This window comes from Syngnathoides biaculeatus, chromosome 20 (genome assembly GCF_019802595.1).
Source record: "Syngnathoides biaculeatus isolate LvHL_M chromosome 20, ASM1980259v1, whole genome shotgun sequence".
Classification (NCBI taxonomy): Eukaryota; Metazoa; Chordata; class Actinopteri; order Syngnathiformes; family Syngnathidae; genus Syngnathoides; species Syngnathoides biaculeatus.
Window position 1 is genome coordinate 5,353,530 of NC_084659.1, and position 27,522 is coordinate 5,381,051.

Here is a 27,522-nt window from a genome sequence, read left to right on the forward strand (position 1 = left end):
ATTCCGGGATTGAGCGGCCATTTTCTTCCTGACAAAGACAAAGCTGAAAGGTGAAGGAGCGTTTGAAATTTTTGGCGGGCTTTAATCGTCTCTCCGAGTCCCCAGAAACGAGAAAACGAGGCGAGGAACGCGCCTTAACGAGAGGGATGCCGCTCTAATTGGCCGGCCAGGAATAGGCGAGTCCAGGTCGTCCACACCCGAGCGGGCGGGCGGGCGGGCGAGCGAGCGAGCGAGCGTCATCCCGTCGTCTGACGCGTGCGCCCGTCCTCGTCGCGACGTCGCCGCAATTAGCGAGTGCGCCAATCGCCGTGAGCGGGCGGCGCAGTCGACGCTTGTGCGACGGCACGACGGGCTGCCAGCGTTATCGTTTATTACGCATTCGTTATTTGTGTCATTATTAGTCACCCGTGAGTCACATTTTGCGTCGGCCTGGCGACGCCGGTTCGTCCTCAAGTTATTTCTTTGGTTCTTTTTTTTTTTCTTTCCTCCCGAGTGGATGTTAATCGAGTGGCAGCGACCGTTAAATAACGACAACTGCTTTTCGTTTGTGTTGACGTGGCTCTTCGGGCAAAGGCGTCTCGCTTTTCGTCTTTTGCGGTTTTGGAACCTCCCGCTCGGGGGTGTCGGTCCGGCTGCTATTGGCGTGGGCGTCGCAGGGGGGAAGTTCCTCCGCTTTTGGGGCCATTTCTAATTTCTGTTCCGGAACAAACGCGGAAGAGATGGGGCGAGATTTGTTTCATTTTGCTGCAAAATCCATCAAGGCGGCGGCGGCGGCGGCTGTAGTACGCCGAGTACGTCATCACAGCGTGGGACCAAGAAAGACCGATCACGAGATGATGACATCCGCGACAACTTGACGAAAAAGTGCCACAAAACGGCGGGCACGTGATGCGATGCGGGCGACCATCAAGTGGCCCCCAGGCGCGAGTCTTCAAGGGACAGTCGGCGGTCACGATGTAGTTCGCCGTGGGCAACAGTTCCAAGTCTGGAGTCAATTGGGAGGAAAGCCTCAGAGGGTCTCGACTTCTCGGCATCGATGTCGTCGGACGTCATGAAAAACTATGGCGTGGTCCGCAGAGCTAGTCGGGAGTAACACCACATCCCAGCATGGGCAACAGAAAGCTTGCTTTGCGAGCGCCACCATTTTGGCAAGGTGGAGGTCCGCCGCCGGCGTTCGAGGGTCGAGCCGCGCCGACGCCAGCGGGCGGAGCCCCGAAGTGACTTCCTGTCAGTGAGCCGGTCGACTCGCGACGGGGTTTTAACACAAAGCGGCACGCGATCGATGGGGCGCGTCCATTCCGCTTTGTTAGCGGTAATGGGCATGGATTTTCCCCGGGGGGGGGGGGGGGGGAGACCGAGCGCCTCCCTTCTGTCACCAAAGACATTTCGCAGCGCTCGTAGCGACGTTTGTTAGCACGTGTCGCAAACTCACCCGAGCAGGCTCGTATCGCTCTCTCTCCAACACACGCTCGCTCGCTCACTCATTCATTCATTCATTCATTCATTCATTCACAAACACACACAAGGAGATTGGTGGCGTGCAACAAAGCAGCAGCAGAAGGAGGACGAGACAAGGGAGACCTCAGAGGCCGTTACTCACCCTAACACACTCGAACGTCACCCGAGGGCGAGCGTCCGCCTCCTGGCTTTCGCCCATCCCACCCTCCTTCCGCTCGCTCGGCTCTCAGCCAATCGGCGTCGGCTGTTCAAAAAGGGACATCGCGGTCCTCCCGCGCGGGACTCGAGTCCTTTGGAGGGGAAGAAATACGCCACCCGAACCAAAACGCCAAAACACGGGGTCCAAACGTTCCCTTGGCCTTCCTCTTTGCTACTTTCCTAATACTCCAATGAATCCTGCGTTTTCCAGTCGCTACGTCTTCAAGCAAACGGCTGCTCATCGGAGCGGTTCCCTGCCTAAATGGGCTGCGGTGCAAGCGCTCAGGCAGCCTCCAATCATCGTTTCTTGCTGCTGCCTTTCAATGCACACGCAACGCAAATCTTGCCCGCGCTAAAACTGTTCAACGGGGCTCCTTCCTGACCCCTTTCGGGTCGATTCTTTTTTGTAAGGACTGCCGCGTCGTCAACACAAAGCCAACCGGCAGCTGCCGCAATCAACCGATTACTTGTTCCCGCTTAAATGGGCCGCAGTAGAAACATTCACAAATCCTCCAATCATCGTTTGTTCTTTGAGCGTGACCACATCCATCATCAAGAAAGCTACACGGAAGTGCAACTTGCTTTCTGCCTAAATGGGTTGCGGTGTAAAGTCACGCGTGGAGAACCCACTTTGACAATTCAGGGATCGCTTTGTCGTCAACGTGCTGCCGTCGGAAGCGTCTCGCCGCCTCGACGTTTCGCACACATCGCCTCTTTCTGGACTTTTCCAAGAATCTTTCTATTTCTCCTTACGTCCACGTTATTGTTTTCAAATCAATTCGGCCCAAATGGTCTCATCGCTCAGACGGGCCGCGGTTAAAACATGCCATAGAAGTGATGAATTCAAAATAAACGTGTGCTCCATCCAAGACTTTCTCGGGTAAACATCACAACACACACACGCGCGCCATCTTGCGCTGCCTGCTAATCCTCGGAAGATGAAGGCGCTAAGCTAAGCGCTAAGGCCGACAGCCGCGCTCTGCGGCGGAAATAGCGCGAGCAAACGCCGGCTGCTGTGTCACTATTTGCCGTGGGCGCGCGTGCCGGCAGCCTGAAAGCTTTCGGTCCGAGCGTCTGCGCGCCTCAGGCGCTGCCGCTTCCTGACGTTTGGAGAAACCCTTTTGGAGAACGCAAACACCTGGCACGCAAAAGTCACAGATACGCACACACACACACACACACACACACACTCTGGCGCTCACGAGTACGCACACTCCCAAAAGGTTGTGGCTTTTCAGTTCACTTTTTCAAAAGTGGAACAATGACGACGCACTGAGCGCCTGTGAAAGCGAGAGAAGCTGAGCAGCTGTGTGTACGTCTTGCGTGGGTGAGAGGGAATTTGTGAGGATGTGCGTGGATCAGTGTGTGCGCATGTCTCTCTTTCGCTCGGCGACGGGAACGCGGGGAAGACGGCCTGCCGTTCTTGGGAACTTACAGTGGCCGCCGCGCCACGGCATTAGCTAGGCAACGCTGCTAATAGTTCATTTAATGCCCCCCGAAAACGGGCCGCAGCTGTCGCCCAGAACCCGCTCCTCGGAACCGTCCGTCGGCGACTCCCGTTGAGCTAATAGGCAGCGCGCTAATTTGCCCTCCGAAGCCGCGGCCGAGGGCTCCGTCGGGACCGGCGGCCTTTTGACCCGAACGAGACGGGACGCGGCGCAGGCGAGGCGGCCCGGCCGCCCTAATGAGCGCAAAATCGGAGCTTCTGAAGGGAATACTTTGGGGACGGGAGGGGGAAACTTTTCCGGATCGACTTCATTGTGTCCTAAAAAAGCCTCGGGCTCCATTCCAGAACCTTCCGAGTGCCAGATGAGGAATATTTGCCGCCGCCGCCGCCGCGTCGGGTTCGACTGGATGTCTCCTTTGAAGGGGGGAACAAAGGCAGAACAAAGTCCGGCGACAGACGGGATCAGCCAGAGTTGAAGCAAACCTCGCAAAGGAATTGCGGCAATCTCGTTTTCTGACAAGATGGGCAGCAGAAAGGCTCGCTTGCACGTTTTGTTCGATTGTGGCCAACTCTCGGGATCCTGAACGGCCCGCGGCAGACCGGCTTGGCGATTTTTAGGGAGGTTTACGATGAATTGCAACGCGAGTGACTCGGCGATTAATTTGATTGCACTTTGCGTCTCAACGGGTCGCAGCAGAAGCTCTGATTATTCGCCTTTCTTCGCGGCGGAACAAGAAGAGCCGGCGCGCCGTTGGGGATCCGTGCGAGGTGAGCGCGCGGCGTTATTAACTCCTCCCGCCAGCCCGCCAGCCCGCCAGCCCGCCGCCGCCTGGTCGGATCTGTTCCCACTTGACATTAGCGGCAGAAGATGACACGCTGTTAGCGTGCGCTTAAGAGGGTTACCGCGATCATTTGGCGCGGCGCCTCCTTCCCGACAGTATTCCGCGTCGCTAACGCGAAGACGACCTGAACGAATTGGAAAAAGATGCAAAAAAAAAAAAAAAAAGAAGCAAAAATCCACTCAAGTCACTGCTTTTCCGAGCAGAACTGGCAGCGGTACAAATCCACACGTTCGGGCTGATTGCAAACTTCACGGCAACATAAAGCGGCAGCAATTCACTCGAGCTCAACGGGCTGCGGTCGGAACGGAACCGATTCATCGAGTCCCGCTCTTGATTATTGCAGGCATGAGCACAACTTTGACGCTTCTTATTGGGCTTATTTGGCAAACGAGGCCTGACCCGCGAACTGCCGAAACGGACGGTGACTTCTTTTTGATTTTTGAAAACGTGAGATTGATCATTTGCAATCTTCGCGGCAAAATCGGGCCCAACTTGCCTGTTGACCAAACGGGATGCCGTTAGAAATCCAAAACAACAACACGTGTGGCGAGAAGCCAGAAAAAAATGATTTCCTCGTCTTTTAATAGAACATAAAATTCCACACATTTTGAGAAATAAAATGAAATAAAAAGTGAAAAGGCCAAAACAATTTTCCAAAAATGTGTCCCCAAATCAAAACAATTACAAGAAACAAATCTAATCAACTCAGCGGTGACGGGATCGCCGCCGACACCTTTTTTTTTTTTTTTTTTAAATTATTTTCGCATGAGAGCCGGCGCGACGCTGCCATGTCACAAGAGCGCATCTTCGCGGCGCCTCCCGACATATTTCGTCTTCAATGAATCAATAAAGGACATTTTGCCGTTTGAGCAAAGCTGGCAGCGGACGAGCCAGCCAACCAAGGCGCGCGCCAACACTTGAAGCGCTCCCTCAAGTGTCGTTCGGCGCCGCCCGCAAGGGCGTATCGGGATTAAACGCCGCTAATCTAAAAAAAATCCCGCCGCCGCAACACGGAACCACGCAACCCGCGAATCCTCCGCCGGGTCCACTCGAGGAACAAATTGGACCCGCGGCAAGATGGCGAGCTGGTGGTTTTTTTTTTTTTTGCGGGCCCCCAGGCGTCCCTCGGAGCGCCGCGCAGACATACGGGGCCGTCTTACGGTGTCGGAACGGGGGCGCCGGGCCCGAACGGGAAGCGCGCCGATAAGCGGACGACGGCGCAGGGGTGTGAAAATTCATCCGATGAATCCATCTGCACGAATTTTGAGCGGCAAGGAATCGCCGAGAGCTTGTTTGGCACGTCAAATGTTTGTCGTCCTCCGTATTACCTTTGCGATATTTTTGTTCACCCCCCCCCCCCAATCAGTCTGACAAAATCATCATCAAGTCATTCCAAATCACGTCGGCTTTGGCAAGAAAAGGAAGGAAGGAATTCCCGTTCAATCGTGGGATTCATCGAGACGTTCCGCTCACTCCATCGTCTTCCCGAGTAAAATGAAAGTTTCTTTATTTGGATCTTCAGTAAAGCAGCCATATTTCGACATTTCTGACGAGATTCGATGGGTCTCGCGTGCTCCCTTAACTGGAGTGCCTCCAAGCAACAATTTCTCGAGTTACGCTCAATTGTTTTGCTCTAAATCCGAGTGAGAAGCAGATTTGGGGTACGCTGGAGAAAAGCGAGCTTGGGCGTCTGGGAACAAGAAGGCAGTGACGCCGCGTCAAATGGACGTCCAGGCGGCGCCTCGCCCCGGAGGAGCGACTGGAGCGACTGTCTCAGTGCGGACGAGGTCTCCCTCTTGTGCTGCGTCAATTCACAGTTTCCAACTCATGCCACAATATTTCTGCACATTTCTCAATTTCACTTTCTGCGCATCTTGTCAAGTGCACGTCAGTTGAATTGGAGACTTTTGCACGACATCTTTCCACGTTTGATTTACAGCAACCCAAAAGTTTTGAGCGCACAGATTTGGCGGGAAATGCCTTCGCGCTCGTCGGCATGCCGGAAAAGTGGAAAAGAAAAGAAAAATCAAAATGGTTCAAGTTGCATTTTGCTGCTCATCACAAAGTATTGTAATTATTTGAATGCATCGACTTCACTTTTAAGATTTTTATTTAAACATTGAACTTTCACTGTAATTACATATATTTACTATTATGATTGTTGTTGATTGATGTTTTTGAAGTTAAATATTTAGGAGTTTTGTTCTTTTTATTTTGAAGACTGTCCAGATAGAATTTGAATTTTGAACAATTGTAATCGTCCACCCGTTGCAGATGATTTTTAAGGACTAACAGACATGATTGTGATGACATTTTGTTTCTATTTTTAATTATTTAATATACCGCAACCTCATCAGTTATTTATATTTTTAAATAAAGTGTTTGAGTGTTCCTTTTGTTCAAATTAAAAGACTAAAATCCCTTGTGTTTTTTGGGGGGAAATATTTTTATTGACCAATATTTTAATGATCTTTGTTACAATGTAATTACATTTTAACTTACGTTCCTAATGCATTGTGCTTGTATTGTCATTACCAGGAAGTTAAAAGAAGACGAGATGATTCCGAACGACGAGATTAAACGTAACCAAGCGCAGACAACAATATCATTTTAGCGTGAGCTATTTTAAAACTCTCTTTGTCTGCACTGATGGATGAAGTGCGATGATTTTTTTTTATTCCCAAACACCCCCCCCCCCCACCCCGCCACCGCCACCCTCCGACCACGAGGGACCGGAACAAAGATGGCGTCGGCGGCGGTCCCGTAGGGCGGCGCAAGGTTTCGGATTTGCATTCAGACCCGCCGGTTGCAGTCAAGGTCGCACCTGACGGGAACACGGCCGCCGGTCGCGGTTTATGCGCGCTCACGTCGCGCCGCCGCGACGTCCATGCTAAGCAGAGACGCCAAACGCGGAACGGAGACGGAAGCCGGTTTCGTTCCCCCGACGCGCCGGCCGCCCGTTTGATTCCCGCTCAGGGCGGACGACGCAAAGATTGCGGCGTCATTCGAACCTGCGCTGGCTTCATTAAGACCACGCCGGGTGGGAATTTGCAACAAAAGTCTTGAGACAGCCGGCCCGGAACATTCCCAGTGAACTGGCTTGAGAAGTTGACTCTGGGAATTTCTGGAAAAACTGTCCGGTTTCGGCATCCGAGCCGCAAACCTTTTCCAGAAAAGCGTTTTGTGGGGCAGCCAACACGAGCCCCTTTGCAACAAACGTTGAAAATGGACACGGCAAAGCTGTTTTCTTGCCACTCCCGCAAAATAAAAGCTCAAAAAGTGCAAAAGTTGCCCTTCAAGTCTACGAGCTCAATACTAACAGGCTCCCGAAATGAGGATTGCCGCAGGCAGCCGGATAAAAATTAGGGGGATATATTCTTTATCCCCTGGGAAGAACGATTATGACGGTCGCTTATTGAATTCCAGCAGTTGTTTTTTCCTGGCACGAGTGCTGCCTGGTGTGGCTGAATTGAGCGCAGCAAAAGGAACTCACAATGACATTCCATTGCATCACTTTCACACAAACGATTTTATATATTTTTGCCATCTGTTGGTCTTGCTCCCGTTCCTTGCGTTCAAATGCATATTTTTACGTGTATTGAACGTGCGGGTACAACAAATTCTGGGGAAAATTCAAGCAAGAGAGCAAGTACGATGACGACGAGCCCACAAAAGCCGCTCCTGTTTTCAAACGTGTCGCTTGCGTCCATCCGCCGGGACATTTTTTTCCCATTTTGTCTTTTAGCCTCAAATGCAAAAGTATGGAGATGCGCTCATCCCTCTTTCCGGGCCCTAATCCCGAATTCCTCTCCTCCGGAGCCGTAATGAGCCGCTCTCAGACCGGATGGAGGCTTGACGACGGGAATCGTTTTGCACGCTTCGACGGCCACGGATGGAGAGAGAGAAAGACGGGAAGAAAGAAAAACTGAGCGGTAAGCTTTCCCTGCGGCGGACTATTGATGATCCCGGGGAGGAAGAGGACGACACGCGAGGAAGAGAGGCTGCATTGTGCATTTTCCGGAGGCCCAGAACACCGACAACGCACGCGCTAAAAAGCACGCCACTTCTCTCAAGGCTGCCCGAAAAACATTCGGCACGTCGTACTCACGCGCCAACGTTCACAAAGACCGCGACTGAGCGAGAGAGCGAGAGAAGATGGATTTGCACTGAAACGCACTCTGAGGCAACAAGCAAAGGTTCAAATGCTCACGTTCGGCTAACCGTCGTGCAGCTAACTCCCAAAAGTTACATCATAACGCGACGATGTCACAAGAAGGGAACCACGTCGCAACGCCGTCAAAGCGCCACAAAACAAGCACCCGGCGGTGACGGCGTCCACGTAGCAACGGGCTGTCGCAAACAGATTGCTAATGCTAAACTCGCCCATGTGACAAAATGGCGGCATATTTGGAGCTTGACGAGCATCCCCACAGCGGAAAAGGTGGCGGGATTCCGCGCTGACCGCTCGCGGTTCCTCTTTGGCGGGAAGTGGAACATTCGCCAAAGGAGGAACGTTTCCCATCGCGAAGGGTGCGCCTCAAATTCAGGGAATCGGCGTCCACCGGGATCTCTTGTCCAGTCAACAATCAGGCCTGCCGGACCCGTTTTGGCACGGCACACCCCAAGAATTACCCCAAGTGGGCCTCCAACTACGACAGACAACAACTTGACTTATCTGCGCTACAAACAAGACGGGTCGGCTGCGGCTCCTTCAGAATCCGTGTCGGCAAGTAACGCGACGCCGGGGCCAATATCGTCGGTGGAAAACATTCGCGCCCTTTCCGGAAGTTTCCCCGCGCCGTCTCTGGACCGCGCGGAAGCTTGACGGGAGATTTGCGGAGCGAGGGGGAAGGCGGGTCACGTGTTTCCCAGAGAAAAGATGAAATCCCGGGATTGACAGGCGGCGCGTGAGGGGCCAGAGGTGGCGCTCTGCGGTTCGAGCTCCGCGTCACGTTGGCGTCGTCGGTTCATCCTGCGCGGCGCCGGAACGACGAAGACGGCAGGCGCGTATTCAGGAGGATCTCCGAGAGCCGACCGCTGCGCCGCGCTCACGTTGACGTGACCGCAAACGTGCTACGGGGCAACCGAGATGAGATTCAAAACACGAAGAACGAGACATTCATTAAAAAGGTCGGAGTTCGGCGAACACGTCCGGGAGGGACGAGCGACGTCGAGAGGAGCAGCCGTCGAGGAGGGGAGCCGCGTGGCGGAAAACGGCTACGGAATGGGAGCTTAGCTCAGCGCAAAGATGCTAGTTTGTGCTCCAAAGAAAATGTTGGGACGTGCCACAGGAAGGCTGCTGAATCTCTTCAACGAAGACACGATTTGGCACCAGACGTTTCCTCGTGAGAAAGACGTCGCAACGTTTCGCATGAGCTCGAACGTAGAATTTGTGTCGAGGACAAGAAAATACAAAACAAAGCCCCCCCCCCCCCCAAAAAAAAAAAAAAAACTACTAGAGAACGATCGTAGTTTTGCTTTCGAAAACGAAAGCGGCTCAAGTTTCCAAAACACAATCCAAACTGTTGCCGTGTGAGAAAGCCAAAATTTGCCCACGAAATGTGACGACCACAACAGCAACAACAACAACAACAAAATCACCATCACAAAAGGTCGCGTTACCACAAGCCAGTTGATGACGATAAAAAAAAAAAAAATTAGGCCTTCAACCTGCAGACGGCACACAAAAGTTGCATCGGGACGCAAATTAAGTGTCATATTATGAGGTCACCTTCCTCCCCGCAAATGTCACCTTACCTTATGAACATAACAATAAAAAATAAACCACGTTCAAATGAATTTCATGACCGCTCCAAAGGTTTCCTTTTCTTACCCGATTGTTGTGGACGTTGCACGAGCAGATTTTAAAACACGACAACACATTCATACCAAAAGCCACAATCTTACAGGAAATACAAATATGTATCAGCGCACACAGACCGAAATGTCCCCCACCTTTTGCAATCCTGCCGCTCCGTGTGACATTCGGCGGCGACCGCTACACGTTGCATTTGGAGAAGGGCTGCGGCTCGCGTTACGCAGCCAACAATTCTTTGCATTTATGTACAAATATGCTCTTGCTGTGTGCAGCCTTCCAGAACATTCTGCTCCACTGATTGTGTGTAGTTGTGAGCGTGTGTGCGCGCGCCGCTGTTGTTGTTGTTGTTGTTGAACAAGTTAATGCACTCCACGCTTAGCGGAACACACTTGCACTTGAACGCATCGCATAGCAGCCTAACAACATCGCAGCTGAGCCGAAGGGACGGAAGTGGGACATGTGCGGGATGGGTGGGGTGGGGGGCTTGGGAGAAGAAGAAACGTGGAATAAAAAGCGCTCCCCCGCCACCCCGCCCCTGGGTGGGGTGGGGGGGTGGGGGGGAAAGCGCACCCCCAAATGACGTGTCGCGCGCACACTCGGGCGGGACCAACTTAAAGAAGCGAGCACCACTGACGACCCGCCGCGATGCATTCAAGACGCACACACAAAAAAAAAGAAAATGAAAAAGAAAAAGAAAGAAGCGAAACTCACATTCGGTCGGGGGGGACGAGCAGGCGGCTGTCGTGCACCATCATGTCAGGGAGGAAGTCCAGATTGTACGCAGAAGTCATGTTTGCTCCCAAAGGGGCAGAAAAGGAAAAAACGGCTTTGGATTCTTTTTTTTTTTTTTTTTTGGGTGGGGGGGGGGGAAGACAGGTGCAGGCTGATTAATCGACGGGCGTCCTCCCCACGGAAGACGATCCGGCCCATTCGCGCATCACATCCTCCTCCTCCTCATCTCCCCCCCCCCCCCCCCCTGCTGATGTTGGAAATTTGGAAAAATGTTGAAATTCTGCCGATTTGAGTTTTTCTTTTTCTTTCTTTCTTTCTTTGCGTCTCGTCTTCGGTGGCCGCTCGCCGCTCGGCGAAGAGCGCGCCCACGCGTGTCCGCTCGCTTGGAGAGAAAGGTGCGGAGTGCTGAAGGGGCGGGGCTTGGGGGGGGGGGCTCTTCATGCGACCGCCCCCTCCCTCGCCCGTGCACGTGGCGGAAGCGCGCACCCTCTGACTCATAGACAGAGTGAAGAGCGTCCGCCTCGGGTCGCTTGTGCGGCTTTTCTTTAGGCATTGCACATCTTTTAAACAAGAATATATTAAAAAAAAAAAAAAGGCACTGCCGACCAGTCAACTATTCACACCCTGAAACGGCCTGGCGATCAATCCACCGCGATCCCGCACCGCCCTGGCAGGCGACCAGTCCGGGCGTGCCCCACCGTCCATTGCAATTGGCTACGACTCAGCTTCAACCCAAGTGGGAATCTAACAAATAGATGCGTGTCTTTTGCTGACACCCCGCCGTCCCCCAGAGGCCTGGCAGGTTGTCCCACTTCTTCCCAGTGAGGGGGGGCATAAAAAGAACGAGCGGTCTCCCCGAGGATCCGGTCAGGAGGAAGACCGAGACCGACGCAAACGGAGTCCAACCATTTTGCTATTTGGGAATTTCCAGAAGGAAAAAAAAAAAAAAAAGATCAAACACGGTCAGTTTGCCTCCCCCTCGGCAAAACCGCGCCCACCCCCGAAAAACCACCAAACATTTGAAAGCGGCGTGACAAAGGTGAGGCGCAATTACGGCGCCGTCGCTTTATTTTCCGGATGAATGATCTTGAAATTGCTCGCGTTGCCAACGCGGATGCTCACCAAACTCAAACCGCTACAAACCAAATGATCTCGTGGAAGACAATTGGGAGGCCCCGCCCCCCATTACATAAACCCCAAACTAATTGAAAAGACTTTTCGGCCTCAGTGGAACTCCTCAACTCACTTCACCGAGCAAAGCAGGACTCTTATTGCTTTGAGTTTTTCAGCGCGCTCAAATGAGTGAAAAGCCGCAACATGGAGATGAGGTCGCCGCCCCCCCCCCCCCCCCCCCCCCATGTGTTGATTGGGAGCAAGTCGAAAACATCAGAGCTAAAATGCCCGCTGAGGACTGGCGGGTGTCTTTCCTTTTCACGTAAATATTTCACGAGGCCTTCATCCATTATTGAGCGCACCAAGCAGCCATGTTTTAGCGGACCCGTTGGAACGCGACGTCTGTTCTTGGAATTCTTTTTTTTCTCGATGTTCGCTCTATGTTAACGTGTTGAATTTAGGGCAGCTTAAAGTGGGCTTTTCATTGTGCCTGAGTTTTGGTTAGCTTGAGCGAAGCACAAAATTGCGAGTCAGATGTGCTAGCCACTACGCCACCGTGCTGACTGACTGAAGAAAGCAAGTCGCGGAAAGGACACAATGGCAATTCATGCGCTACATGAAAATATGAGGGAGGAAAAAAAAAATTCTCAAGTCTTTTGTCATGCGGGAGTCACAGCAGCTGGGATTTGAACCGTGAACCCCCAAAACGCGCCAATCACTTCTCCGCCGCGTTGCCTTTTGTGGAAAAGGCAATTTGTGAACTGCTTGAAAAAAAAAAAAAAAAAAAGCAAACTTTTGTCGCTGCCGAGATTTGGATCCGAACGCGGTAACGGAGGCAGACGCGCGAACCCTCGGGAAATGTAAGAAAGAAAGCTTTGAACTCAGAACCCGTGAAGTGCGAGCCATCCGCGAGAACCGCTTTCGCCCCGCCGGCCGGACGTCTTCCATCAAGGCAAACGGAGCACATAATGGAGCGTTCCGTCCCGACACGGATCACGCCTAGTGAATTTCTCCTCTCCATGCAAATGTGGGGGTGGGGGGGGACTGGGTGGGGGGGGGTTTGCCGTCTCCGGCTTCTCCACCTGCGGCGCATCCGAGCGCTCCCCAACTGTAATTGGCCGCCACCGCTCCATTCATCACGCCGCCCTCTGTCCCGCTGGCCCTCGGTCGTCGGCAATTCGGAGCAATCTCTGGCGTGGTTTCCAATTGCCCCCCCCTCGCTGATCCTTTTCCTCATTAAAGTGGGACCCAGGCAGAGGCGGTCACTGCCTCTCATTTATTTTCATTTGAAAGCGGCGCAGCTTCACCGATCCTGCGGGGCTGCTTTCCGACCACGACCGGGGGGGGGGGAGGGGCACAACACAACATCTGCCGACAAATCCCCGGAGACACGTTACACATATTGCAGACTTCTATCAATATCACGCATATGCTGCGTATACCTCTTAATTCGCATTCATTGCCGAAATATGCCTTCTATGGGAGATTATTAATTCCATGCATGCCGTATCGGCTGGCTTGTAATTCATCATTCCGTCAATATCATCGCACTTCCTGCTAATTGCACAATTAGACACCATTACTTGGCATACGCACTTGATTATTCCCCCCCCCCCTTTGAATCAAACTTGGAGGTTTGAACCCGAACGTCGTCGTCGAAGCACACGAAAGGAAGGAATCACAATCCAAAGCATCCCACATCAGCCATCTCCGTACCGCTGCACATATTGTGGCAATTCATATCGCCCCCCTCCCCCCTGCCCTCATTAACCGTCACCCGTACGATCGTGCGTATCGATCGCCCCCCCCCCCGCCCCCCCGCCAGACTTCCCTTCCCGGTGTGGCCATGCATTGCATTAGAGTCATGTCCCGCCTGACATCCGCTGATTGAAAAGGTGCTCGGGCAGATTAAATCCTTGTCGCGGGGACTTTGCGTGAGCCCCCTTCGACGGGGGAGGGGGCGGCTGCTTGAGTCAAAAGGCTTCGGGGAGGCGATATTTGAAGAGCGAGCGGGTCGGGGCGGTGCCACTAAACCAACAAGCGAATCATCAGAGTATTAAAAAAGTCTCAGTCTACGGCCCATTAGACAGAGACACCGAGCGGGTCGAGGGGGCGGGCCGGTGGGGGTGGGGGAGGGGGGGGGCAGAAGAGCGGTCAAGAAATGATCCCTATCGGTCCAGTGACCGGTCCCTAATTTCCATATTTTGGCTGTATAACAGGCTAATAAAGATGACTAAATGGGCCATAAATCAAATCCTGTAAAACGGAGCAATTGGGACCTAAACCGGAGTTCAAGAAATGTAGTTAAACCGAGACGGCGTTGCCCAGACCAAAAAAAAAAAAAAAAAAAAGAAAGAAAAAAATCGGTCGGCTCTTCAACCGGCGACACTAAATTATCCGATGCAAACGATAACCTTTGTTGAACGAAGCCCGTCCTTTTGGAAAGGCGACGGGGTGGAGCTTTGTCGGACCTTTCGTCATTCTGCTGTCACGCCAAATGACGGGGGGGGGGGGGGGGACATAAAAACGCAAATTCAACCTGTTTAGAAGAACAAGACTAAGTCAACTCCTGAAAGCGAGACCGGGACAGGACCTCGACTCAATCGACCGAGACACACATTTGATCGTGACCGAGATGAGAACGTGACTGGGGTCAAGACCAGCACATGGCGATGACAAGATAAGACAAGAAATAAGACCCAGATGAAGTCCAGAACCCGAGCGTGATAAATCGAAGTCGAGATCAAGATTAAGATCGAGATCAAAATCAAACCCAAGCCAAAGAAGATCGAAAGTGGGTCAAGACCAAGACAAGAAAAACAGAAACAAGACGCAGACTTGATCAAGGACCAGGACAAACAGATGGAGTCAAGCCCAAGATAGGACCACCTTGGTCTGGAAAAACTGCATGGATGAAAAATGAAAAATGGAAGCTTCTTTCCTTCCTTCGAGAGCAGGCAAAAAAGCCAAAGCGCAGAAAAGAAAACAGAAAGAGGACCCAAATGCAGCCTCAGTCGATTGGCTGGGAAATGTCAAATCCTGCTCCGCATGGTTGGACGCCTGTCCTTAAATCCCGCCGTCTCGCCGGCTTTTGTATTCCTTACACTTTTAGCCCCAAAAGACAACCAAAGGCCTCGCAGAAGCTGAAGGTGTAAAGGGGGGTGGGGGGGGGGGGGGGGGGGGGGCAGAAGAGCGGTCAAGAAATGATCCCTATCGGTCCAGTGACCGGTCCCTAATTTCCATATTTTGGCTGTATAACAGGCTAATAAAGATGACTAAATGGGCCATAAATCAAATCCTGTAAAACGGAGCAATTGGGACCTAAACCGGAGTTCAAGAAATGTAGTTAAACCGAGACGGCGTTGCCCAGACCAAAAAAAAAAAAAAAAAAAGAAAGAAAAAAATCGGTCGGCTCTTCAACCGGCGACACTAAATTATCCGATGCAAACGATAACCTTTGTTGAACGAAGCCCGTCCTTTTGGAAAGGCGACGGGGTGGAGCTTTGTCGGACCTTTCGTCATTCTGCTGTCACGCCAAATGACGGGGGGGGGGGGGGGGGACATAAAAACGCAAATTCAACCTGTTTAGAAGAACAAGACTAAGTCAACTCCTGAAAGCGAGACCGGGACAGGACCTCGACTCAATCGACCGAGACACACATTTGATCGTGACCGAGATGAGAACGTGACTGGGGTCAAGACCAGCACATGGCGATGACAAGATAAGACAAGAAATAAGACCCAGATGAAGTCCAGAACCCGAGCGTGATAAATCGAAGTCGAGATCAAGATTAAGATCGAGATCAAAATCAAACCCAAGCCAAAGAAGATCGAAAGTGGGTCAAGACCAAGACAAGAAAAACAGAAACAAGACGCAGACTTGATCAAGGACCAGGACAAACAGATGGAGTCAAGCCCAAGATAGGACCACCTTGGTCTGGAAAAACTGCATGGATGAAAAATGAAAAATGGAAGCTTCTTTCCTTCCTTCGAGAGCAGGCAAAAAAGCCAAAGCGCAGAAAAGAAAACAGAAAGAGGACCCAAATGCAGCCTCAGTCGATTGGCTGGGAAATGTCAAATCCTGCTCCGCATGGTTGGACGCCTGTCCTTAAATCCCGCCGTCTCGCCGGCTTTTGTATTCCTTACACTTTTAGCCCCAAAAGACAACCAAAGGCCTCGCAGAAGCTGAAGGTGTAAAGGGGGGTGGGGGGGGGGGGCTTCGATCAATGACTTCAGATATGTTAGCTGTGCGACAAAAATGACCCACATATGAATAAAACCTGTAATAAAATCCTAAATACGGACACGATTAACACACTTCACCACCAGGCGATTTTTTTTTGCCACTGAAGGGCTGAAAAGGCTCCGAGTGGGTGACACCGAGGAAAAGAATACAAATGATACATATTCATTTGCACGTGGGTGGAATAATACAAAAAATGCAAATGAGCTAAAGGGCAAAGCGGCGCTGGAGCGGCTGCGAGCGCTCCAATGCAAAGAAAAAGACGCAGAAAAAAAAAAAAGACGGCAACATTGCAAAAAAAAAGTCCAACAACCGCAAATCTGCCAAGCGAACGCGCAGGAACGTCCCCACCGACAGGTGCATTGCAACATTGCAAAAAAAAGTCCAACAACGAACGCGCAGGAACGTCCCCACCGACAGGCCGACTCTAAACATCTCCAGGTGCTTACATTCACCACAACGCGAGAAAGACAAGACCCGTCCGGACGACGTCCGAGATGAAGTCAAGACGGGGCCGAGACAAAACTGAGTTCCGAGCTTCCCACTTGTTCGGGAGGGAAGGCCCTTTTACCCCTTCGACGAGCTCAAGACCGAGAACAGATCCAAAACCACATCTCGGTTTCCTCCCCCGAGCAAGTTCAGGTGCAGAAGAGAGAAAGTTGCCCGGCTTTTAAAAAAAAAAAAAAAAAAAAGAAGATTACCAGGCGAGGTTAAGACCACGAAACCGTCGAGCCGAGGTCTCAGTTTCTTCCGCTAACCAGGATAAAAAGGAGTCAAGAACCAGGGAGGTCGAGGTTTCTTCTGCCGACAGATTAATTCAAGACAGGACCAAGATAAGAGCAGGAAGGGCAAGACAGAATTCCGCCCTTCCAACACTCGCAAAGACAGGAGCGAGAAAACAGCCGGACCTCGACAAGACAAGACCCAGACCGTGTTGCGGAACGAGAAACGGAATCCAGGCTGGCAAGTTTGCATGAATGTCTGGGAAACGCCTTTCCGCGCCGCTTCTCTCGACAAAACCTCGTCTGGCCGGACCCCCCCCGGTCGGAGGGACCGCCGGCCCGCCCGTCGCTGGCCTCATTCCATCCCGCCGGTTCCCGGCCGGCGATGAAGTAATCCCGTGCGACAGCCCGGCTCTCGCCCGTTATGTTTGCGGGCGGGCGTCCGAGTACTCCGCCCCCCTCCTGCCACCTTTGTCCCGACCGCAGGGGGGGGTTTGTTTCGGGATGAAAAAGCCGGAGATGAAAATGAAGGCTGTAAAGCGGGCTCTGGCATCTCTTCGTGAGCACTTTTCATGAGGCGCATAAATGATGCAGATCACATCAAACTGCCGGAAGGAAGCCCGGTCAACACCGAGTCCACGTCGCCGTCCCGCTTTGCCTGCGCATCACCGGACTGTAAACGCAAACGGCCGAGGAAACCCAACGTGTGGAACGCCGGGAATTCCGAGCCCGGGAAGCGCAACATTTGACCTCGGAAAATTTTTTTTTCTTCCCATTTTTGTCACCTGAAATGAACTCTTGTCATTCATCCAGAACAAATGAGACTTTTTTGGGTGACCTTCCCCCCCCCCCCATTCACACATCAGCATTCACCCCCACTAGCAGATTATTTTTTTATGGAGGTGACCTATCCTCTAAAATTCGCTGGACTGCGTTCATTCAGAGATTTCTCTTTAAGATACGCGAGAACAATCTTCGACTATGATTATGTGTGTGTATAAATATTTTGATATACATGCAGACTTAAATCATGCTCACGCATGTCGAAGTTCATGGCGAGACGTTTGCTTTTTCCACATTTTGTGTTCATGACGACATACGTGATGTTGTTTGGAACCCTTCAGGACGACTTCCGGGACGGGGGCCACCGCGGTCCGCCTTGAAGCCAAGCGGCCATTTGTCGTTCCCGGCCTGACGCGCCCGCCGGGTCGCTGCGGCGCGCGAGGCGGGGCCGGCGGAAAATGGAAGGGCGTCGTCGTGGTAACGCGTCGCGTGCCGGGACTCGAACGGCATCAAAGGATTTTCCGGCAGGCGGAAAAGAGCGGCCGGCAGGTCAACGGGCGGGTTTGCGAAGGCGGATCTCAGAGGGAGTTTGGAAGTTGCCAGCTGATGAATAAAAGGAGGATTGGTGGGGAGATCCCACCTTTCAACTTTGGATCAAAGAGCTGCCGGGAATTCTGCAGCACGCCGACGGCAGTTCCACGCCGCCAAAAGACGCGAAATGAACGGAAATGACGTTGGCCTCTTTCGGCCTGCCCCCCCCCCAAAATGTTTGCCGATTAGAAAAACAAAACAAAACACGAGAATCATCACAATGACAATGAAATAGCACGTTTGGAATGAAAATATTTTTTCCCGCATTTTTGCTGCCCTTCACTGGAGACTGCGCTGCTCCTTGCGGGAAGAAGTTTGCAGATGTTCATTTTGATTCAAGGCAACGATAATCGGCCGGTGACAATAAATGGACGATCATAACACTTCCTAGCGAAGTGTGAGCACCCCCGTTCCATTCACGAAAGGAAGAAGAAGAAGAAAAATCCCCTCATGTTTTTCTCCCCTCCCCTCCTCTCTCTCTGTCCTCATTCTCATCCTTCTGGCTGAGAGTAGAGCAACTGAAAAAAAAATTTAAAAAAAAAACAAAAAAAAAACCCAGCAAAACACATCTGAATTATTTAGACTTTCCCGCGCCGCACGCACAGAAAATGCTTGACTCGGCACTTTGGAATGAAAGCAGGGCGGGGCGGGGTGGGGGGGGGTGTGGGGAAATAAAAACTGCATTAGATACAAGATTCCGCAATCGGGCGGCGATCCGAAGAATTCTTCTTATCTGGAGCGCCGCACGCGCAGCGGAAAAATGGGCGGGGCGAAGTCGCCTTCCCATTAGCGGCGCCGTTCAGCCTTTTGTGGCGATAAGCGCCGGCATTGTCGGGCCCCGACGTGTCATTACGGCACGGTAAACAAGCGGCCGGGCGGGCGGGCCGGGCCGGGCCGGGCCGGACAATATGGAAGCAGAGGATGGCGCCCCCCCCCCCTCACCGCGGGAAAGATAACGCAGCGCTTTTCTTCTCCCGCCGTACGAAGCCAAGGACGTACGTACGCCGTACGCCTGAAACAAAAGTCGGCCGTCTCGCCGACCGGAAGCTGACCGAGGAAGGAGGGGGGGGGGGGGGGGTCACGGCAAAATGGGACGAGCCTACTGGGAGGAAAAAAAGGTCGCGAAGAAAAGAAGAAAAAAAAAATGCTAAATGAGGAGCAAAATGGGCAGCTTTACGGGAGAAACATTTGCTGTGAGAAAAGCAGAAAAAGCCTGCTGTGAATTTCACACTGCCGGCTAAAAGAGGACGTTGGCTGGGGGGCGACCCACGAGGTGGCAAACACTTGCTGGGCACACGCCAGAAATGAAAACATCAAAACGTGCGTGAACGGTCAGAACCCGTTTCAAGAATTTTTCTTTTCACTGAAGAGGGAAAAATTGAAATTCTAAATGGCAAATCTGTTTCAAAATTCAAATTTTTATTTCAAGACCAATTTGCTCGGTCCTGAACATCAAACATTTTTAGCAACAAGTTTGAAGAAAAGTTGTTCTGTGGAAGTGGATGAAAAAAAAAAAAAAAAAAAAGCCAAAAACAAAACAGCAGACATTTGCCAAATGCGCACGTTTCCGGGTCAAAAGTCCCACCCGGCCCTCAAAAACGTTGAAGTCCAAACGTCTGGCGTTGCGTTCAGAAAGCTGCCGAGCTTTCCCGCAAAAAAAACAAAACAAAAACTTTTAGTCCCCCGGATAACAAAGCCAAGAAAATAGCAATAAGAGGAAGGCGGCGTGCGGCTCACATCAACGCGACGGGCTCGGCGGGAGAGCGCCGGCGCCGATCCATTTGCTGACATTAGCGCAGGCACTTTAATTGGTCGCCTTCCATTAGCGGCTAAAGCGGCCTTCGGCGCTCGATTAACGGTCAGAAAAAGAGAGAAGCGGCGCCGCAAACAATAGGCGGCGTCGGAGAGCTCATTAGCGTCACGCTCGGGCCGACTTTGCCATCTGACGCCTCGCGGAGGCGGAAGGGAAGCGGCGGGGGTGGGGTCGCTCCCGCCTCTTCTGGGAACATTCCGACTTCATTAGAATCGTAATGAACGTCGGCGACGCGCCGCACAATATTTTGGGGGCCTGCTTGCGAGTAACCGACGCGCAAACAAATCAACTGCAACGCACGCGAAGCTCGTGCGGCGGCAGAACACGCGACGTGAAGCCGGCGCTTGTCGGCACAGCGGCCCGATTGCCCAGAGGAGATTTCAGCGCAAATCTGGGAAACAAACTGGAAGTTTCTCCGTCGCGAGATTCCAACCCTACCGGCGACAAATTGGCTCAGATATAAAAAGCGCGTCGGACTCCAAATTCTGCGCAAAAAAAAAAACGCAGAGTCAGAAAGAAGCCCAAGAAGAATTTTGCAGGCTTCGTCCAACAAAGCAAATTCCAACAAGACTTGGAATTCTTTGCCGATTGACTTGTCGGAATCTTCGGATCAAGCTTGAATTTGGGATTTTTTTTAATCTTTTTTTTGCAGACCTCCGCCAAGGCCATGAGAATATTTGCGCCGACACGGCGGGTCGGGACGTCAGTCCGCGTCGCGCTCCGCCGGCGCCAGATGCCGTAATTGGCTCGACTGGCTGTCAGCCATCTGCAGCACCCAAAATTGGACTTGGATATAGAAAAAAGGCGATGTCAAAATAAGAAGCGATCACAAAATAATAATCATAAAATAAGAAGAAATGACAAAGTAATCATGATCATATAAGAAGAGACGCACCCCCCCCCCCACCACCACCATCATTTTGGCTCGCAGCTGTAGCGTAAACAAATCATAACCTCGACGGCAATTTTGGGGAATTTTGTCACAGTCGAGCGCACGACACGAATGATTTTACGATTTTTACGCATTTTTTTTTTAATTTCTCGACATGACAATGGAAGTCACTTTTTCAGAAAACAGATATTTTGTCCGTCGCGAGAACGAACGGCGCCGAATTCGACTGCTAGCGGCGGCGTCGTCGTTCGTCGGGCCGACCAGAGGTGAAGGTTGTCGCCGTGGCGACGAGCTGCCCCGACTTCAACGCGGGATCCGGAAAGACAAACGCCAGCCGGCGGGTGCTCGCTTTTCCAGCTCGCGCGTACGTGCGGATGTGACCTTCGCCCCCTCCCCACGCTGTTCACCGGAATTTATACACGGCTGAAAATACACCAACGGCATCGGCCAATTAAAAGCCAACAAGATTGGCAATCCGGGATTCGCCACTTTGTTTTTGTTTGTTTGTTTCAAAACAGGAATCTTGATGAATCACATCACACAAACAAAAGCATCGGCGGTGCCGTCTTCCAGGGAGCTCGCCTCCATTTCCCCGCACCAGGACGAGCGCGAAAATAAGTCGGAGCTCAACGTCGAACGCGACAAAGCCGATCGACGAAGCTGGAAATCTGAAAATCTTCCCGTCCGCCGAGGCCTTTTCTCATCTTGACACGTCGGGCACGCTCGGTGAAATTCCGGAAAAGACGGAAAGCGCTTCTTCGAAACGCCGCCGTCAGGTGAAAAATGCACGAGTTGCCTTTTGAACTCAAAGCCGCGACACGCCCCCCGGCGAGATGCGATCCTAACGACCGGGGAGACGCCTTCGTAAAATTCATACATCCTCATTCATATCTGAGAGAAAATAGCATTTAGTTTGCCGTCAGCTATCGCGGAACGCAAAAGGGTGGGCTCGTCGCGGATCCGTCTGGTGCGTCGCGACGAGGGAAAGACATTTTGCCGATCCATTTTTTTTTTTTCGCCATCTTCGGACGGATATCAGCGAGCAATAATTCAAAGGCCGCCATCGCTTTGGGGGAGGAATTCAGTTTCCGACCGTCGTCGAAACCGTGAGTGACTCCGATAGCGACGGCGATTTTCTCCCTTTTCTGACGTTTCCCTACTGTCCATCAGCCCCCCCCCCTCCTCCCCCTGCCATTTTTCCCCTTGCTTTCTCTCCGCTGGGGGGTGAATTCCAAGCGAGGGAAGATACTGGAAGCGCCACCGTCCAGCTTGCTCGATCCCGCCGGCGTCCTCATGAATATTCAGAAGCGGGGGAAACTGGAGAGAGGGAGGCGGGGGCGTGGGCGGGGGGGGGGGGGGTTGGGGGAACCGCAGCCCTGACGACGTCGCTTGTCACATGAAGCAATGAGGGACGCGGCGTACCGGGACGTCGCATTGTGCGCGTCCCTGTAATTATGCTCTGGGTAAACAGGAAGTGTGTGAGGGGGGGGGCCCCCCCCCCACCCCCAAGAGCAACTCGAGGCCTTCAGAACGCCGCCGCATCGCTTCCACTGGTGCGCTGACGCTATTCATACGCTAATCAACACAAATGGGAACGCGGCTGCGTGAGACGTCCCATCCAGCTTTGTCGCTACCGCCAATTATCATCTGTGCGGCTTCAAAGCGCATTATCTGCACAACGCACGCACGCACCAGAGAAACCGTCCACCGCTCTTGATTTTTCTACTTCCTGTTTAACACCCGCCTTCGCCTGACTGGGTCCAATCACGCGGAACGGAGTGCCGTGCGTTCGAAACAAAAAAAAAAAATCGTCTTGACAACGATCATAATCCTATGATGATGATGATGATGATGATAGTCACCATTACGACGATCATCATGGTCATGTCCAAAATTGTCACGGTGACCGTAAGTCATGACGATCGTTACCTCGGTCACGGCGATCATAATTGTCATCACGTTAGTCATAATTGGTATGACGACCGTCGTTATCGCTGTCACGATAAAAATCGGCATCGCGGCTGCGATGGAGGAACGATTGGCTTGCGTTTCTGGCGTGGACGGACGCTCGTTACGACGTCATCTTAACGATCTCCTCCGGTCCCGATCGTGCCCCCCCCCGTCCCCCCCCGTTTTCTTTTGCTTCTCCCTTTCCTGCTTTGTTCTCCCCTCCTCTTGCCTTTGTTTGCTCCTCTTTCGTTCGGCCATTTTCTCCATCGTTTGGCCGCATCTAATTTCCCTTTCAGCCATTTTTCCTTTTCGCCATCTTGTCCTCTGCTTTTGTTTCCCACACCGAAAGTTGCAGACGACAACAACGTGAATGTTCCGATCCTCCTTGAAAGCCAAACCCCGAGAAACCCCCCCCCCCCCCCCACTGCCAAGCGTGGTAAAGCGACGTCGCCTCAAGATTGAAAGTCTGGGGATGTTTTTCCAAATGATAACCGGTCAAATGGGTGAGATCAACTCCCTCCTTTCAACCGTCTTTTGTTGACAAAAAGGCGCGTTCTCGTTTTACGAGGTCAATACAACGTCTGCGCCACTCGAGGGGAGTGAGTGTTTTTCGCGGGGGGGGGGTGTTGCCTACCTTTGAATGGGTCCGCCGAGGTCGCTGGCATCCTGCCTGCAACACAAACGAAAAGGACATTTAATCCCCAAAAAAGAAAAGAAAATGTTTAACAGCCACTTCATCAAAGATGGGGGGGTTGTGACGCCAGTTGACAAATAAAAGCATTTGATTTCATGATCATTCACACTCAAATACTGCTCTTTATAATCAAAAAGGAAAACAAAACATAGTAACTCACATTCAATGGAAGTGTTGGGACGTCAAGATGGAATGCTGCAACCCAATTGTCCGACGACTACTTCCGTTGTAAATTTGTTTTTTTTTTGTTTTTTTTGCAGAGGCTCAAGAATATATGCATATGAGTATTGTTTCATGATGTGTGTACACGTTGCGCCAACATTTGTCTTCTAAAACAAAAGCAACTTCTGATGCTAACTGTTAGCACCTTTTGGACTCTTTCGTTCACATTCACCAGGAAGAACCTCTGAGGTAGAAAAAAAAAAAAAAAATCGTCTTGACAACGATCATAATCCTATGATGATGATGATGATGATGATAGTCACCATTACGACGATCATCATGGTCATGTCCAAAATTGTCACGGTGACCGTAAGTCATGACGATCGTTACCTCGGTCACGGTGATCATAATTGTCATCACGTTAGTCATAATTGGTATGACGACCGTCGTTATCGCTATCACGATAAAAATCGGCATCACGGCGGCGATGGAGGAACGATTGGCTTGCGTTTCTGGCGTGGACGGACGCTCGTTACGACGTCATCTTAACGATCTCAAGATCGGGGCTTCCTCCGGTCCCGATCGTGCCCCCCCCCGTTTTCTTTTGCTTCTCCCTTTCCTGCTTTGTTCTCCCCTCCTCTTGCCTTTGTTTGCTCCTCTTTCGTTCGGCCATTTTCTCCATCGTTTGGCCGCATCTAATTTCCCTTTCAGCCATTTTTCCTTTTCGCCATCTTGTCCTCTGCTTTTGTTTCCCACACCGAAAGTTGCAGACGACAACAACGTGAATGTTCCGATCCTCCTTGAAAGCCAAACCCCGAGAAACCCCCCCCCCCCCCACTGCCAAGCGTGGTAAAGCGACGTCGCCTCAAGATTGAAAGTCTGGGGATGTTTTTCCAAATGATAACCGGTCAAATGGGTGAGATCAACTCCCTCCTTTCAACCGTCTTTTGTTGACAAAAAGGCGCGTTCTCGTTTTACGAGGTCAATACACGTCTGCGCCACTCGAGGGGAGTGAGTGTTTTTCGCGGGGGGGGGGGGGGTGTTGCCTACCTTTGAATGGGTCCGCCGAGGTCGCTGGCATCCTGCCTGCAACACAAACGAAAAGGACATTTAATCCCCAAAAAAGAAAAGAAAATGTTTAACAGCCACTTCATCAAAGATGGGGGGGTTGTGACGCCAGTTGACAAATAAAAGCATTTGATTTCATGATCATTCACACTCAAATACTGCTCTTTATAATCAAAAAGGAAAACAAAACATAGTAACTCACAATTCAATGGAAGTGTTGGGACGTCAAGATGGAATGCTGCAACCCAATTGTCCGACGACTACTTCCGTTGTAAATTTGTTTTTTTTTTTTTTGTTTTTTTTGCAGAGGCTCAAGAATATATGCATATGAGTATTGTTTCATGATGTGTGTACACGTTGCGCCAACATTTGTCTTCTAAAACAAAAGCAACTTCTGATGCTAACTGTTAGCACCTTTTGGACTCTTTCGTTCACATTCACCAGGAAGAACCTCTGAGGTAGAAAAAAAAAAAAGAATCAAAGCATTTCTTGGCAGAATATGAAAAATGCTGAAAACGGATTTTGTTTATCTTCAAGCTTCGCTCCGTCGCAAGAACAAAGCGCGAGACTTCGTCGAACCGGGAAAAATGCCAGAGTCGCGGGTTCGATTCCCCGCGCTGAGGAAAAAGTGTTTCAACATATGCAAATCATCACAACAGTGACACTTGCTAAGCGAAGTTGTTGGAAGCGTTTCTGGGAAATTGACGCCACGCCACGCCACGCCACGCCACGCCACGCCACGCTAAATTGGTCTTGTTTGTCGTCGGGAAGCCGAGCGAAGAAGCGCCTTCGATCCGGCGGATTTTCTCTCCAAAATGCCAAGCGCTTGCCCTCCTTTTATCCGCACTTCCTCCTCCTCCTCCTCCTCCTCTTCTTCGCGTGGAGCATGTAAATAAATTGGTCCCCCGGCGCACTCGCACACCTCGAGTGGAGCACCAAATTAGCACAGGGTTTATGTCACCCGAGTAAATAAAATAAAAAAGAAATGAACAATATTCACAAGCCATGTGTTACAGCGCGACACGCCAGCCAATCACGGCGCTCTTTGCATTTCAAAGTTGCGCGCTCGTCCGTTTCATCTGCGGCCACTGAAACGCTCGTCTTGTTATCTCGACACGCGCACGCGCGCACACACACGATCTTTTTATTCCCAAATTCCATGAATTATGAAAAAGTGGAAATAGAATGTTTTTATATAGCGCGCACGCAGACACTAATTGGAACGACATTTGGCGAACACACAACCCCAGTTACACACGTTGCACGTGCCGAGCCACACAAGAAGACACACACACACACACACACACATTTGCACGAACAAGTGCACACACACGCTCAAATATATGCAGGTAGACAACACTCACGTGGACACACAAACATGCACGCACAACAAAAGCCACAACACACACACACACACACACACACAAGCACTAAGATACAACCGCACACAGACACACATACAAGACACAATCACACACAAACATGCACACACACGCAACGAAAGCCACAATCCAAACACACACACACACACACACCTGACTCAGTTTCTCCCTTTCGGTTCTTCAGTTTGCGAGTTCACCACCAGGCGGCGCCGAAGTTCGGGCGTGCGCACGCTAAACGGCGGAGAAGCGCCAGCAAAGCGGCTGCCGCCGCGGCGATGACGGCCGAGTTGCCGAAACCTCGCGGGGACGCCGCGAAACGGCTCACGATGGTCTCGCGCTGGCGAAAAAAAAAAAAAACCAAAAACAGCAGAGGCCCCGTCCCTCCCCACGGTGGCCTGGAAAATCGCCATTTCGCCGCCCCAAATACCGTCAGCGAGATCGTCCGTCAAGATGCTGATGAGGCAGCAGGGATGATTGCACAGGTGTGCCTCAGGCCGGCCACCATTAAAAGGGCCTCGTTTGCTTGCTCGCGGGGCCCAATTCGTCACCCGCGTCTCCTCGATCGGGTCGTGGAGCGTCGGTCAACTCCTCTTCGGGTCGCCGGACATTGGCGGGAAACGCGCTCGACGGGTGTGGTGGGACCATCTCGGAGGTGGAGGTCCTGGGCCCGCGCGGACGGGAAGGTTCGACGCTTCCTCGGGACCCTTTTGTTGTGGCCGGCCTGAGGCCCACCTGTGCACTCGTCATGCCGTCCGATTGCTCAGCTCACGAGCAGACTTCCGACGATTCGGGAACGAGATTGGGGGGAAAAAAAGTCGATCTTGGGGTGCGGCCCCTTGAAAAAGGCTCGCGTTGATACTTTTCTCGCTCAAACATTTTCAAAGAGTGGATCACGGGTTGAAATGATTTTTATACTCGAGTGCATTTGTTCAAAGACAGCTCAGTCGGACTTCACTCGAGATATGATATTGTCCGTCTTGAAAATAATACTTCTTTTTCTTACGGCTTGTCCCATCATCAGGGGTCTTTTTCCATCCCAGCCAATCTGGTATCTTGAAAACACTTATTGAGCTACAACAATTTTTACATGCTTCGTGTAGTTCAATTGAAGAAGCAGCTGAATTTTGGGACGATTTCAATACTTTTTTAGCACTGGAATAACACATTGCTTATGCAAAAACAAAATCAACATTCAGACTTGTCCGATGAATATTTTGGTTGCGGAAATTCATTTATGACGAAAGCGCGTGAGTGTGTCTTCATGCGGGCCATCTGTGCGCAACACTGCTTTTCACACCGTCGCTTGACACACATACGCACGCCCCCGCTACCCACGATCCTCCGACCAATCAACAGACGCGTTGAAAAGACTTTCACACGTTTAACTTTCACACCTCGGGAGGACTTCCCACCTCGCCGTTGACGTCTCGATCTCATCTCCATTTGGAGGCGTGAGCGTGCGTACGTGTCACCGCGATTATTTTTGAAAAGGTGACAGCTTGTTTCACGAGCCTCCCGGCGGACGGCGAGGGACGCAAGTCACGCTCTGTCGTCCAATCGCGGTGCTCCTCGCAGCCGAGTTTGGGCCAATGGCTGAGCGGCATTCTGCGAAAT

General features: G+C 51.7%; 1 protein-coding gene across 9 annotated transcripts in view; it reads right to left on the minus strand.

Annotated features, from left to right (window-relative positions):
* celf2 (cugbp, Elav-like family member 2) overlaps positions 1-27,522 on the minus strand; it is a 64,040-nt gene that overhangs the window by 26,539 nt on the left and 9,979 nt on the right. For 2 of the 9 annotated variants that reach the window (XM_061807787.1, XM_061807789.1), the window contains exon 1: positions 9,901-10,024. In XM_061807787.1, the coding sequence (XP_061663771.1) occupies positions 9,901-10,004 (104 nt within the window). In that variant the 5' untranslated portion in view covers positions 10,005-10,024. Of the gene's footprint in view, positions 1-9,900; positions 10,026-10,474; positions 10,882-23,236; positions 23,349-24,508; positions 24,545-24,728; positions 25,730-27,522 lie in introns of those variants that run through there. The other 7 variants (XM_061807783.1, XM_061807780.1, XM_061807779.1 and 4 more) reach the window with 7 other exon arrangements.